At 51.4% G+C, this 13,525-nt stretch overlaps 1 protein-coding gene across 1 annotated transcript in view; it reads right to left on the bottom strand.

Annotated features, from left to right (window-relative positions):
• Positions 1-4,759: 4,759 nt before the first annotated feature.
• Positions 4,760-13,525, bottom strand: part of GPI (glucose-6-phosphate isomerase) — a 25,311-nt gene continuing 16,545 nt past the window's right edge. The window contains exons 10-18 of the mRNA XM_029242478.1: positions 8,972-9,032; positions 8,506-8,549; positions 8,219-8,371; positions 7,255-7,384; positions 7,024-7,100; positions 5,720-5,848; positions 5,420-5,495; positions 5,278-5,344; positions 4,760-5,167 (exon numbers count right to left, since the gene is read on the bottom strand). Coding sequence (XP_029098311.1) covers positions 5,032-5,167; positions 5,278-5,344; positions 5,420-5,495; positions 5,720-5,848; positions 7,024-7,100; positions 7,255-7,384; positions 8,219-8,371; positions 8,506-8,549; positions 8,972-9,032 — 873 coding nt within the window. The 3' untranslated portion in view covers positions 4,760-5,031. The remainder of the gene's footprint in view (positions 5,168-5,277; positions 5,345-5,419; positions 5,496-5,719; positions 5,849-7,023; positions 7,101-7,254; positions 7,385-8,218; positions 8,372-8,505; positions 8,550-8,971; positions 9,033-13,525) is intronic.

The raw sequence follows: 13,525 nt of genomic DNA, 5'->3' as shown, positions 1-13,525 counted from the left end.
GTGCACGCGCACTGCCTACGCCTGAGAGACGGCCCCGCCCCCTTCAGACCGCTTCCGGGGATACAGTTTGTAGCCCGGTGAAGATCCCGGAGCGGCAAGGCTTTTTGGCTCGTAGTGCGCGCTGCTAAAGGAAGTTGGCACCCTCTACCGTGAACTAGTCTTGCCAAAAAGTTTTATCTAAAATAAGTGGGATATGGGACATCTCTGGCGGTCCAACGGTTAGGGCTACGCGCGTCCACTGCAGGGGGCGCGGATTGGATCCCGGATGGGGGAACTAAGATCCCGCGTGCCATTCGGTGCGTGAAAAATAAATAAATAAAATAAAATAAGTTGGATAATAGTACTGTCGTTAACAAGCCCCTCCCCCCAAAAACAAAAACACAAAGTCCTAAATTTTTATTTATTTATTTTCTAAATTATTTTTTAAATTTTTATTGGAGTATAGTTGACTTACAGTGTTGTTAGTTTCAGGTGTACAGCAAAGTGAGTCAGTTATACATATACATATATCTACTCTTTTTTTTTTTTAAGATGCTTTTCCCATATAGGCCACTATTGAGTAGGGTTTCCTGTGCTGTACAGTAGGTTCTTATTAGTTATCTATTTTATATATAGCAGTGTGTATATGTCAATCCCAGTCTCCCAGTTTATCCCTTCCCCCCCAAGAAAGCCCTAAATTTTTAGAGAAGACACATCGAAATGCCTATAGATGAAATGATATATCTGGGATTTGCTACATGATGGGCGGGACTGTAGATGAAATTAAATGGGCCCTGGGTTGATAATTGTTCAAATCTGGTGTCAGGCACAGGGTGGTCTCTATGCTATTTGACTTTTATATGTTCGAAATTTTCAGTAATAAAGTTTTTTAAATGCCTGTGGCACACATAGGTGAATTTCAAAAACATCGTGCTAAGTGAAAGAAGCCAGACACAAAAGGCCACATTCTGGAAAAGGTGAACTTTTTGTAATCAAATGGATGGTTGCCAGGGTTTGGGTTTAGGGGTTTAGGGGGCAGAGGTTGACCACAAAAGGTGCCAGGAACTTGTTGGAGTGATGAAAATGTTGTATATCTCACTTGTGCTTGTTACATGACTGTATACATTTGTCAAAACTCAGAACTGTACACCAAAGGAAGATGAATTTTACTATATGTAAATTATACCTCAATAAACCGGACTTAAAAAAGCATGTTGCAGAAGCACTATTTCAGGCTTCATACCATGGTATGTAAAAAACAAAGAGAAAAAGAAAGTGACTTCCCCTGTGTTCCAGTAGGTAAGACTCTGTGCTTCCAGTGCAGGAGGCCTGGGTTCAATCCCTGGTGGGGGAATAAGATCCCACATGCATGCTGCAACTAAAGAGTTCGCATGCCACAACTAAGAAGTCTGAATGCCGCAACTAAGAAGCCCACATGCCACAATGAAGATCCCGCATGCAGCAACTAAGACCTGGCACAGCCAAAATAAATAAATAAATAGTTAAAAAAAAAAAAAAAAAGAGGACACAGGTGCCTCCTGATGTTTGGCTCCAGCCCCAGCGAGGACCTGGAGGTGAAACCAGTTTACTTCTGGTTTATCACTGCCAATCTGATGGCTTTAAAGGTGCTGTGAAGTCCAGTCTTGCTGTTCACTTCAGGTCTAGCCAAAGAGGCTGGATGACTTGGTAGATACTTGTTATTTTAGCAAATGTTTCCCAGGATACATTTCTAAATTATTGCAAGAAGAAACAAACTTCAAAATTCTTCTTGGGGACTTCCCTGGCAGTCCAGTGGTTAAGATGCCACGCTTCCACTGTAGGGGGCACCAGTGTGATCCCTGGTTAGGGAACTAATAAAATCCTGTATGCCCCGTGGTGCAGCCAAAAATTAAAAAAAACAAATCTTATTCTTGCTAACACAGCAAGATTTCCTCCAACAGTTACTGAGCTCTCTCCAACGTGTCATCTGTTTACATCCTAATATAACCTATTACAGCCTCTTGATCAAAGTGTGATTGCAGCATGAAGCCTTATTACTTAAGAGGAATGTTCAAGATGTTAACTGCTGCCCCATTCTGGAATTTCAGAAGCAATTTAACAACAAGTTTGACACTGACATTATCGTGGAGTCCTTGGAACAACGTAAGGAGTGCTTGCATGTGTGAGACTTGAAGTGTCTGACTTAATTCATGATTTCGTTGGGTTTGGACCTCCTGACAAACTCACACAAATCATCAAATTGTGATACAGTTTGTATTTGAGGAAGTACTGAATGAGGATGTTGAAAGCTGCTTCAGTCTCACCTGAAGGGCTGCTTGTGATGGTTAATTTTACGTGTCAACTTAACCGGGCTAAGGGATGCCCAGACAGCTGGTAAAACATTTTTTCTAGGATTATCTGTGAGGGTGCTTCAGAAGAGAATAGCATTTGAATCAGTAAACTGAGTAAAGATCTGCCCTCAACAATGTGGGTGGGTATCATCCAATCTGATGAGAGCTTGAAGAGAACAAAAAGGTGGAGAAAGGGTGAATTCTTTCTCTTCTTGAGCTGGGACATCCATCTTCTCCTGCCCTTGGACATCAGAGCTCCTGGCTCTCAAGCCTTTAGACTCTGGGCCTCCCACCAGTGGCCTCTTAGTTTTCAGGCCTTCAGACTCAAACTGAATTATAGCCCTGGCTTTCCTGAGTCTCCAGCTTGCAGACAGCATATTGTGGGATTTCTCAGCCTCCATAATGATGTGTGCCAGCTCCCATAATAAATCTCCTCATATATCTGTATAGAGATACATAGACATATCCTATCGGTTCTGTTCCTCTGCAGAACTCTAATGTACTGCTCAAGACTTGCAACAACTGGCAGCCACAGGATAAGTGGAAGCTGTAAGTGATGACAGTGGCAGTGATGAGCAGAGCAAGTCAGGACCAAGGGACACATGGCCAACTGACATATGTCAGGTGCTCCCGCCTAAGGGAAGACATGAGACTTGGCAGCTGGCCAAGAGGAACTCAGTGGGCCCACTGCTAAAAGATCATTCACGTGAAGACAAGCTAGCCTGAGAGGGTCTGCCACCTAGAATTTTCCTCTCTACAGACTTGTGTGCTTGCTCTTTTGTAATGGAAGAAGTGCCTCTGATGGGAATATAGCTCACTTTTCGTCAGCTCTATTAAGAAAGGAGGTGGGGGAATTCCCTGGCGGTCCAGTGGTTAGGACTCCATGCTTCCACTGAAGTGGGTACAGGTTTGATTCCTGGTCAGGGAACTGAGATCCCATATGCCGTGAGGCGCCCCCCACCCAAAAAAAATAAGAAAGGAGGTGAGTCAGCAGGGGCTTCAACAGAGCTTGACTGTTGAAGAACATCTTTCTATCACCTCTACAAAAGTGGGAGAGAAGTGGGCATTCACTTTTGGAATTAAAAAATAAACAATATCCACTTCACCAATAGGAAGATGAGAAGTGCTGACAATTTCTATTATTTATTTTAAGTGGACGTTTGCACCTGTATGGTCACTTTCTACAGTCAGGGTATTCCTTTCTTTGAGCATTCATAGGTGCAGTTTGCCTTCTCTTTATAGGAATAAAAAATACAAGTCCTGGGCTTCCCTGGTGGCGCAGTGGTTGAGAGTCCGCCTGCCGATGCAGGGGACACGGGTTCGTGCCCCGGTCCGGGAAGATCCCACATGCCGTGGAGCAGCTGGGCCCGTGAGCCATGGCCGCTGAGCCTGCGCTCCGCAACGGGAGAGGCCACAACAGTGAGAGGCCCCCGTATTGCAAAAAAGCAACAACAACAACAACAACAACAAAAATACAAGTCCTGACTTTTCCCTGTTTTAAGGAAGGCATGTGACCAAGCTGGAGGACAACTCAAATGCAGGCAGCCCAGGAGAAGATGGGGTGAAGGCTGCCTGATGACAGACAGGGTTGAGGGCAGCAGGGCTTTGTGAAAGGGGCAGCAGTTTCCCAGTCCAGATCATTCTGTCATGGTCTAGGGTGTAGGTCTGGAAAGCTCAGCCTCTAGTCTGCCCATCGATTCTGCCCATCAACTCTTTAAATAAAATTCCTTTTCTGCTAAATTGGCCAGAAATATTATTTAGTATCTTGAATAGAAGTACCTTAAATAGAAGATAAAAGGACAGTTTCTTCAAAAATCCTTTTTTTCAACTGTCTATCTTATAAAAGGAAAGAATTACCCGAGCATTTGGCCAGGAGTTAGTGGTCACCCTTGATCTGGGCCAGGAATTCACCCAAAACAGACAAAATCTCAATATGGTTTAAAAAACTATCCAGTGGGGCTTCCCTGGTGGCATAGTGGTAGAGAGTCCGCCTGCCGATGCAGGGGACACGGGTTTGTGCCCCGGTCCGGGAGGATCCCACATGCCGCGGAGCGGCTGGGCCCGTGAGCCATGGCCGCTGAGCCTGCGCGTCCGGAGCCTGTGCTCCGCAACGGGAGAGGCCACAACAGTGAGAGGCTCGCATACCACACACACACAAAAAAAACAACAAAAAAAACTATCCAGTGAACAGAAGTATACAATCCTTCCAAAGCCACAGGGGTGAGGAGTGTAAGAAGATGTAGAAAAGATTTGACTACAGAGGCCAAGTTGCCCTCGTGACTTGGATTATGCCCCACTCCACCCACTCTTTTCTCAAGGGACCGTCCTCCATTCTGGATCTGCTCACCAGTTACAGCAAAGCCTCACACACGGCAAACACTCCTCCTACTGGGCACCCTAACTCCTGCAGAGAGCCCCATCTCAGGACAGAGAAGAGTCTCAGCCTACAATCTCCTTTGTGGCATCTTTATTTTCTACCTGGTATATGAACAATGAACACAGGTCAGAAAAATCAGCTGCACTGAAACACTTCAGCCAACTGTAAGACAGAGGGGGCCTGGACACGGAGAGGGTGAGGCTGGCAATCCCAGACCAGCTTCCGCCAAAGGGCTTGTGGTCCAAGCCCGAAACCAGAGGGTGCTCTGGGCAGGACCATGCGGTACAGACTCTGGGCAGGAGGGACAAGGACCAGTCACAGCGGGGACTACTGCCGGGCACGAGTTTATTGGCTTCTGGCCTCACGCTCCTGCTTGATGAAGTTGATCAGCCCATTGGTGGAAGAATCGTGAGAAGTCACTGGGCTGCTGCCATCAAGCTCAGGTTCAATTTTCTTAGCCAGCTGCTTTCCCAGCTCCACTCTGCCAGGGCGAGGAGAAAGAATGGTATGAGGAAGCTTCCAACATTGCCAGTGAAATCCACCAGCCAGCTCACAGGCATTCCCCACCCTCCCCTTTAGCCAGCAACTCACCCCCACTGGTCAAAGCTGTTGATGTCCCAGATGATGCCCTGAACGAAGATCTTGTGCTCGTACATGGCTGTGGAGGGAGCACGTTAGGGCTCTACCAGCCCAGTCCGACCTACCCGAAGCTGGGACTTCCCCACTCACTTACCAATCAAGGCTCCAAGAATGAATGGCGTGAGTTTAGTGAACACAATAGAGTTGGTTGGGCGATTTCCTTCAAAGACCTTCAGAAAACACCCAGAAATGTCCCCCAGTTAGTCGTGATTCCTAACTCCTCGTAAGGGAAGCACATGCTGCGCCAGAGGCTGGGATGGGCAGCTCTGTGAGGACAGCCCCTCCTACTGTGCAAGGCAGGCAAGGCACTCCACGAGCCCCTGCCCTGGCCACACAACTTTATCCTTCCAATTCCAGGATGCCACCCAAAGCCCACTTCAGGAGAAGTGCTGACCTTGTGGGGCAACAGCTTCTCAGAGTCCTCTGGACTCTTCCCTGCAGCCTGTAGCTCCTTCCGGGCCTCCTCTGTCAACTTCCCCCGCATCAGGGCCTCAGTCTGGGCCAAGAAGTTGGCCAGGAGGATCTGACGAGAGAGACATCGAGTACCATTTTGAAGCACTGTCTGAGCTTCAGGCAGATGGACAAGACTGCCTGGCACTGCCCAGTCAGGGTTAGTCTCAGCAGTCGGGGTCAGGCTGCTTGCCCCAACTCTGGAGCTTACTTGGAGCAAGGGGGGGACACCAGAGCACATCTGTTGACACTGGAAAGTAGGCAACGATGATAACTACCCTTCAAGGACTATGTACTACTTGCCGAGGGCCCTGTTAAGAACTTTACCAAGACCTATTTTTTAAGATCCTGAGGGGGGAGAGGCATCATCTCTTTTCTAGTTGAGCCTCAGTTTCCTCAAGTCAGCAGCACTGAATCCCAGAAGGACAGAGGGGAAGAATTAGAATTCAAACCCAGGACTCCCGAGTCCAAAGCTTGTGCCCACAGTAACCCATGCTACTCTGCACACCCAAGAAAAGGCAGGATCGGTCCCCTTCAAGGACTCTGTCAGGTCAGGAGTTGGGTGGTTTTCCCCTTTGCTGCTGTGGTAGGCAAGATCTTGGCTCCCTGACCTTTGCCCCCCTGCTGTTAACGCCTGTGTGTATTATATCGCATGGCACAGAGGGATTTTGCAGACAGAGCTAAGGTTACAGACCTTAAGATAGGGAGATTATCCAGGTGGGCCCAATGTAATCACATAGCCCTTAAAAATCACAGAAGAGGACGGCAAGTGAGTCAGCCACAGAGATGCAACAGAAGAAGACGCAGGAGAGAATCGAAGCTTCAGATGGACTCAACCCAGCCTTGCTGGTTCTGAGACCGAGTCAAGGGGGTTTCTAGAAGCTGAGAACGACCCCCAGCTGCCAGCAAAGAAGCCAGGTCTTGGTCCTACAACCATACAGAAATGGATTCTGCCAACAATCTGAATGAATGATGAAAAGGATTTCCCCCCAGAGTCTCTGGAAGGGAACACGGTCCTGCCGACACCTTGACTTCAGCCTGTGAGAACCTGAGCAGAGACCCAGCAGACCATGATGGGCTTGGGACCCACAGAAACCACGATAATAAATGGGTGTTGTCTTTAAGCCACTAAGTTTGTGGTGGCAGGAACAGAAAACTAGTACTGCTGACTAATGCATCAGTCTTAAGAGGTCTAGGTGTAATGTGAGCCTAAGACAGCATGAAGAGGGTCGGGACGAGGGCTTTTACCTTGTGATGCAAACCCTTCCTTATCGGGTGCTGCGTCTGAACAGGGATGAGGAAGTCACAGGGTATCATCTTGGTACCTGCGAAGGGCACTGTGGTCACCCAGGCGCCTATCCCCACCCACGGGAACCACCCATGTGGCCTACAGGAGAACGCTGACCTCACGGAGGAGTCTTTGCTGGCGTGCCCTCCCCGTCCCCAGCTGCACTCCTGCCCAGGCCAGATGGGCCCTACCTTGGTGGATGAGCTGGTAGAAGGCATGCTGGCCATTGGTCCCTGGCTCCCCCCACACAATGGGGCCCGTCTGGTGGTCCACACGGGTGCCGGACTTGGTGATGTACTTCCCATTGGACTCCATGTCACCCTGGAATGGGGCCAGAAACCCAGTCATCGATCTGCAAGTCTTGCTCCTTCATGCACATGCCCAAAACCAGCCTGGGATGCACCAGGCACGCCTGCCCTGCCCTGGCTCTGTGAGATATGGGCAGGCATGATTCTTTTATGTCCCCTCACCTGGGAGGGCACAGCTCACAAGCTTTTTGGCTTCGACCGCTCTGAAGGACCCATGACCAGCAGAAGGTGTATACGGAGGTCCAGGGAGGACCTCCCTAAGAGCAGAAACGGGTCACAAAATCTTCAACTGATTTCTTAATGGAGAGGCAGGCTGGAATCCAGACTGTGTAGCCTTTGAGGGCCATCACCCCAACTAGACTCTGGGCCTTGGGGAGCCTCAGCCCCTCCTCCAGTCACAGGATCCACTGGGAGAGGGGCTCCTCTAGGGGGGCTGTGGAGATTCCAGGGGCAGAGGGCTGTGAGTAGCCCAAAGAGGCACCACAGACTGGGTGTAAACTTGCTTTTCTGGAGGGACAAAGGCAGTGCAAACCATGGGGGGTCCCAGGCTGTGGCCCACCCTGTCAGGTGATGTCCAAGAAAGAAGTGACCTGGCTGAGGCACATGCCCTGAGCCAAGCCAGAGCCTGACTGGCCAGGGCACCATGATGGCCACTCATGCCCCTCCCACGGTAGCCAAACTCAACTGACACAGATCCTGGCTACAAAGATTCTCCATGAGATGGGGAGCACAGGTGGGCCTTGGACATGCCCAAGGGTAATGGAGGAAAAGGCCGCTGGAGGAGCAGGAACTTGGGCACCCAGGCTCACAGGCCCCCCAACCCAAGGCGTGGCCTGGCAGCTGGTACCTGCTGGAAGTAGGCAGCAAAGCGGTGCAGGTACTGGTCGTAGGGCAGCATGGCATGCGTCTCACACCCAAAGCAGTTGATGTACCAGACGCCCAGCAGAGCCAGCAGGACGGGGGCATTCTTCTCCAGGGGCGTTGTGCGGAAGTGCTGGTCCTGAAATGAGAACAGGGTGCGTGGGGGCTGAGCAGCTTCCCAGGAGGGAAGGAGTGAGGGCGAGGGGGAGGGAGCTGGACCAGCCACAAGCTTCTGGCCAGCGCCTGGCAGAGAGCACAAGCCTCAGCACTTACCATCCAGTGAGCCCCTGAGAGCAGCTGCTCGAAGCTGTCAAATCCTGCAACACAAAAGCAGCGTCAACAGAAATGGTCATGCCCTATGCCTCCTGGACGTGGACACAGCTTCTTCTGGAACCGGGGAAAGGCTGGAGGGGGAGCCAGAAGAAACAGGATCTGGGAGGACTTGGGCCTGTAGAAAGCCCCTCTAATCAGAGTCAGCCCTGAGCAGAGGCAGCTCTAGGGCCACCTGGCGTGGAGGAGCGAGCAGGACCGCAGTTGTGAGGGGCGGGGAGAAAGGCCAACCTGCAAACCCGCAAGGAAACTCGGCCCTTCCCACCTGACCTGAAAGAAATGTTCCAGCCAAGGGCAGAGAGGCCCGCGGCCTGTGGGAACGGGAAGGTATTCAGGGACACGAGCCCCCAGCCCGACTTCAGACGGCAACACGGTCTCCCGAGACAGAAACACAAACGTGCACACTCACCCACGTGCAGGGCAATGGAGAGTCCGATGGCTGACCACAGCGAGTAGCGGCCTCCCACCCACTAGGAGAGACAGGAAAAGGCGCTGAGAAAGGGCTGGCACACCCCGCCCCCCTCCCTCCTGCCACGGAACTTGCCCCCTGAGAACCACACTCTGCTACAGGTGAAGCTCTGCGGCCCTGGGGCCAACCCACCTCTGGGAAGCAAGACAGCAGGCCAGGCGCCGGCAACTGCTGGGCCAACCAACAGGGCAGAGACTACACGAGGGACTGACCAGAGCCACGAGACTCAACCGAAGACCTTACCGTGGCTGACCCCACCTCCTCAGACACCGACAGACCCGGCGCCTCATACCTGTGCCAGGTCCGGCCTCCCCAGGCACCAACAGACCCAGCGCCTAGCCCACCTCCTTGGACACTGACAAGTTAGAATCCCATACCTGTGTCTGGTTGTGCCTCCAAGGACACCGACAGACCCGATGACTCGTACCTGTGTCCAGCCTCTTTAAACACTAAGAGACCCAGCACCTCATACCTGTGCCCACGCATACTTCCTTGAACAATGAAAGACCCAGCACCTCCTACCTGGCCTTGGCCCCTGCTCCTCAGATACTGATAAACCCAGTGTCTCATACCCGGGCCTGGCCTTGCCACTTCTGACAATGAGAGATCCAGTGCCTCATACCTGTGCCCATTCCCGATTCCTCAAGCTGTACTGACAGACCCAGCACCTCCTAGCTGTGCCTAGCCCTGCCTCCTGGGACACTGACAGGCCCAGTGGCTCGTACCTAGGCTTGACTGATCTTCAACCTCAGCCCAAGACACACTGAGGTCTACCATTCACACTGTGCCTTCTCACGCCGCACTGCAGACTCCACTTTACCTTCAGAATCCTCAGATCTCCAGTCACGTCTTCCTAACAACTATTTATGGAACACCTACCATGTTCCTAGCATAGGCAATACAAACAATCCACGGGGGAGAAAGATGTAAATGAAACAATCATGCCAATAAATGTGAAAATGAGATAAAGTGCTTGGGAGAAAGGAAACCAAGAATAAAAGGACTCTGAGGGTGCTTGAGCCTGGATGTGAAGAATGAGTAAGTGTTACCCAGGGAAGCACAGAGGGAGGAGAAGGATTCCAGCAGCCAGAATAGCATATGCAAAGGTCCTGCAGCAAGAGCAGGCTTTCTCAACAGTGAGAGAATTAAGCCCCACGGAAGATGCTTTGAGTGACTCCATTTCTCAGTACTACCACGGTTGGTCCAAGGCTAGCACCCTTCTAGAGGCAAAAGAGAGATGCTAATTCATTACATCCAATGGATGCCTTGGGGCATTAAGGCTTAATTCTATCCTGAAAGCCTGACGAGACAGGCTGGGCAGGAAGAAGTGTAGCACAATCTAGAAGATGAAGGAAGGAGTGAGAACTGGAGGGTAGAAGCGGAGAGGCAAGGCTGGAGAACCAAGAAGTCTGTGGGTGAGGAGCGAATGGAAGCAGGAAACCACCTAGGAGCCCCAGTGGTCGTCCACAGAATGATGCTACCCTGAATGGGGGCGGCAGGGATGCAGACCACTGATTCAGGAGGTTCAATTAAAAAGGATGAATTGGAAGAATGACAGAATTAAATGTGGTCCAGATGTTTCTGGCTTGGATAATAAGATGAATGACGGGGCTCTTTACCTAGAAAGGGTCTGGGTTTGGGGGAACCTTACCTGACTGTCACAGTCCCACAGACCACACCATGCCTGACACTGGCTCTCAGATCTCACCCAATAGACTCAAACCCAGAAACTGGCCTGAGCAGACAGCCAGCACTCAGACCAACAGATTCCAGGCTGCTGACTTTGACTGAGGTCGGGTTCTCAGACTTCACTTTTGTTTTGGGAGAGCCCAGCAAAGCTAGTGTCTGATTTGAGCCTCTGAGACCTCAAGCTGTGGACACAGGTCCTTAGACCTCACCTTCACCTGCAGTGGGTCTCTCACACCACACCTTAGAGATGTAGCTCTGCCGTCAGTTCCACATTCTGTGCTTCACCTGCCCCAGAGCCTCAGACCTCACCTTCTCCAACCAGGTATAACACAATCTCTTTCCCCACTTGATTAATTCAGACCCTGCCAGCTAGATCCCAATGTGACACACCACACCTTGGACTGGTTACAGATCCTCAAGCCTCTACAACACCCTGAGCTCTGCCCATCACACTTGACCAGGGTGCTAAGAACAGCTGGCTGACATGGCTCAGCTCGTTCTACCTCTCCTACCTGAACCCAAGGGCTCCGCACACCTCCCCAGGTAGACCCAGGTACACATACCTACGATGACTCTGCCTTTCCCTCGATGAGAGTCCACTCTACCCACCTGACCGTGCCTGATCCTACCACTGAGGGTCCCACCTGTGTCTGACCCACCTTCTCAGGCCTTACCAATCATACCAATTACGTATTTCTAGGCTAGATCCTGCCCCATTCATTTCATCTAACAAGCCCGGGGATGCCAATTTGTACCTAAACCGGGGGACAAAAACCCACCTAACATCGTGTTTATACCTCTGCCCATGTGACCCTGATCCACGGACTCACTAACAAAGCCAGGTCCACATAGCAGCCCTGGGTATGGATGCAATGGCTTCACCTGGGAGGTTAACTCTACCTACTTGTGTTCAACTCCAGTACCTCAGACCACAGGGTTATACACCTGTCAGACGCAGGCTCCAGACAGCTCAGCTAATGACCCGGGCTTCACACACCTGTCTGTGCCTAACCTTGACCCCTCACATCTCAACTGACAGACCCAGGCCCACCTCCCTGAGCCCAACACTCAGACTCCTCACACCTTCCCAAGGGATCCAGCTCTCTCTCCATGGGCCTGATCTCGGCTCCCAGGCCTAACATGAGAGAGCCAGGTCTACCGTCTGTGTCTGACTCGGCTTTCCACATCTCACAAACAGATCCAACACTATCAAGCCCTGCTTAGCCTGGGCACCAACACCTCAGTAAGGAGCCTCAGACCGCATCAGATGCAAACATCTCTGCGTATCTGTGCTCAGCAGACCCCACCGAGAGATGTGGTTACCTACTTGGGATTAACCCCAGATCTAACTTCTAGGACCTGGGTCAATGTACCTGAGCCGGAATCATGCTCCAAGGATTTCACCTGCAAGACCCAAGCATACATACAGCTGGCCCCAAAGTCCTTGCTTGAGAGGAGCCACATCCACCTACTCATGTCTAACTTAGAGGCTGCATATCTGCTATGAGCCCCGCAGAGTCCCGCCTACCTGCAGAAGACCCCAGTGCCCTGGGCCTGAATTGAGGCCGCTCTACCAACCCAGGCTTAACCCTGGTCTTTCAGGCATCACCAAAAGACCAAGGATACATACCTTTGCCTGAATCCAACACCTGAAAGAGCCAAGTCTACCTACCTGTGTTCAACCGTAACTCCTTAGGTCTCCTCAAGACTATACCTGGCAGACAGGCTTTGCCTACCTGCCTCTGACCCAGGCTGCTCAGACCACATTTGCTGGGCCAGCTCTGCCTACTTGTACATGACCCTGGTTCCTCCGACCATACCTAGTGGACAGCTCTGCCTACGCGTACATGACCCTGGACCCTCAGTCCATATCTGGCAGACCAGCTCTGCCTACCTGTACACGACCCTGGCTCTTCAGACCATACTTAGTGGACCAACTCTGCCTACCTGTACATGACCCTGGGCCCTCAGTCCACACCTGCCAGACCAGCTCTGCCTACCTGTACATGACCCTGGATCCTCAGACCATACTTAGTGGACCCACTCTGCCTACCTGTACTTGACCCTGGATCCTCGGACCATACCTAGTGGACCAACTCTGCCTACCAGTGCTTGAGCCTGGATCCTTGGACCATACCTAGCCAAACAGCTCTGCCTACCTGTACTTGACCCTGGATCCTCAGACCATACCTCATCAGACAGCTCTGCCTACCTGTACATGACCCTGGATCCTTGGACCATACCTAGCGGACCAGCTCTGCCTACCTGTGCTTGACCCTGGGTCCTCGGACTACACCTAGTGGACCAGCTCTGCCTACCTGTGCTTGAACCTGGATCCTTGGACCATACCTAGTCAGACAGCTCTGCCTACCTGTATTTGACTCCAGATCCCAGACCATACCTTATGGACCAGCTCTGCCTACCTGTACTTGACCCTGGGTCCTGAGACTGTACCTGGTGGACCAGCTCTGCTTACCTGTGCATGACTCTGTCTCCTCTGACCATAACTAGTGGACGAGCTCTGCCTCCCTGTGCTTGACTCTGGGTCCTCAGACCATACCTAGCGGACCAGCTCTGCCTACCTGTACATGACCCTGGCTTCTTATGCTGTACCTAACAGACCAGCTCTATCTACCTTTATGTGACCCTGTGTCCTCGGACCATACCTACCCAGCCAGCTCTGCTTACCTGTACATGACCCTGGATCCTTAGAACCTAACTAGCAGAATAGCTCTGCCTACCTGTGCTTGACCCTGGGTCCTCAGTCCATACCCAGTGGACCAGCTCTGCCTACCTGTACATGAC

Source organism: Monodon monoceros, unplaced genomic scaffold, assembly GCF_005190385.1.
Source record: "Monodon monoceros isolate NGI ecotype Baffin Bay Population unplaced genomic scaffold, NGI_Narwhal_1 Super_Scaffold_10, whole genome shotgun sequence".
In the NCBI taxonomy this organism is placed as follows: domain Eukaryota; kingdom Metazoa; phylum Chordata; class Mammalia; order Artiodactyla; family Monodontidae; genus Monodon; species Monodon monoceros.
This window is presented reverse-complemented; position numbering and strand designations above follow the sequence as displayed.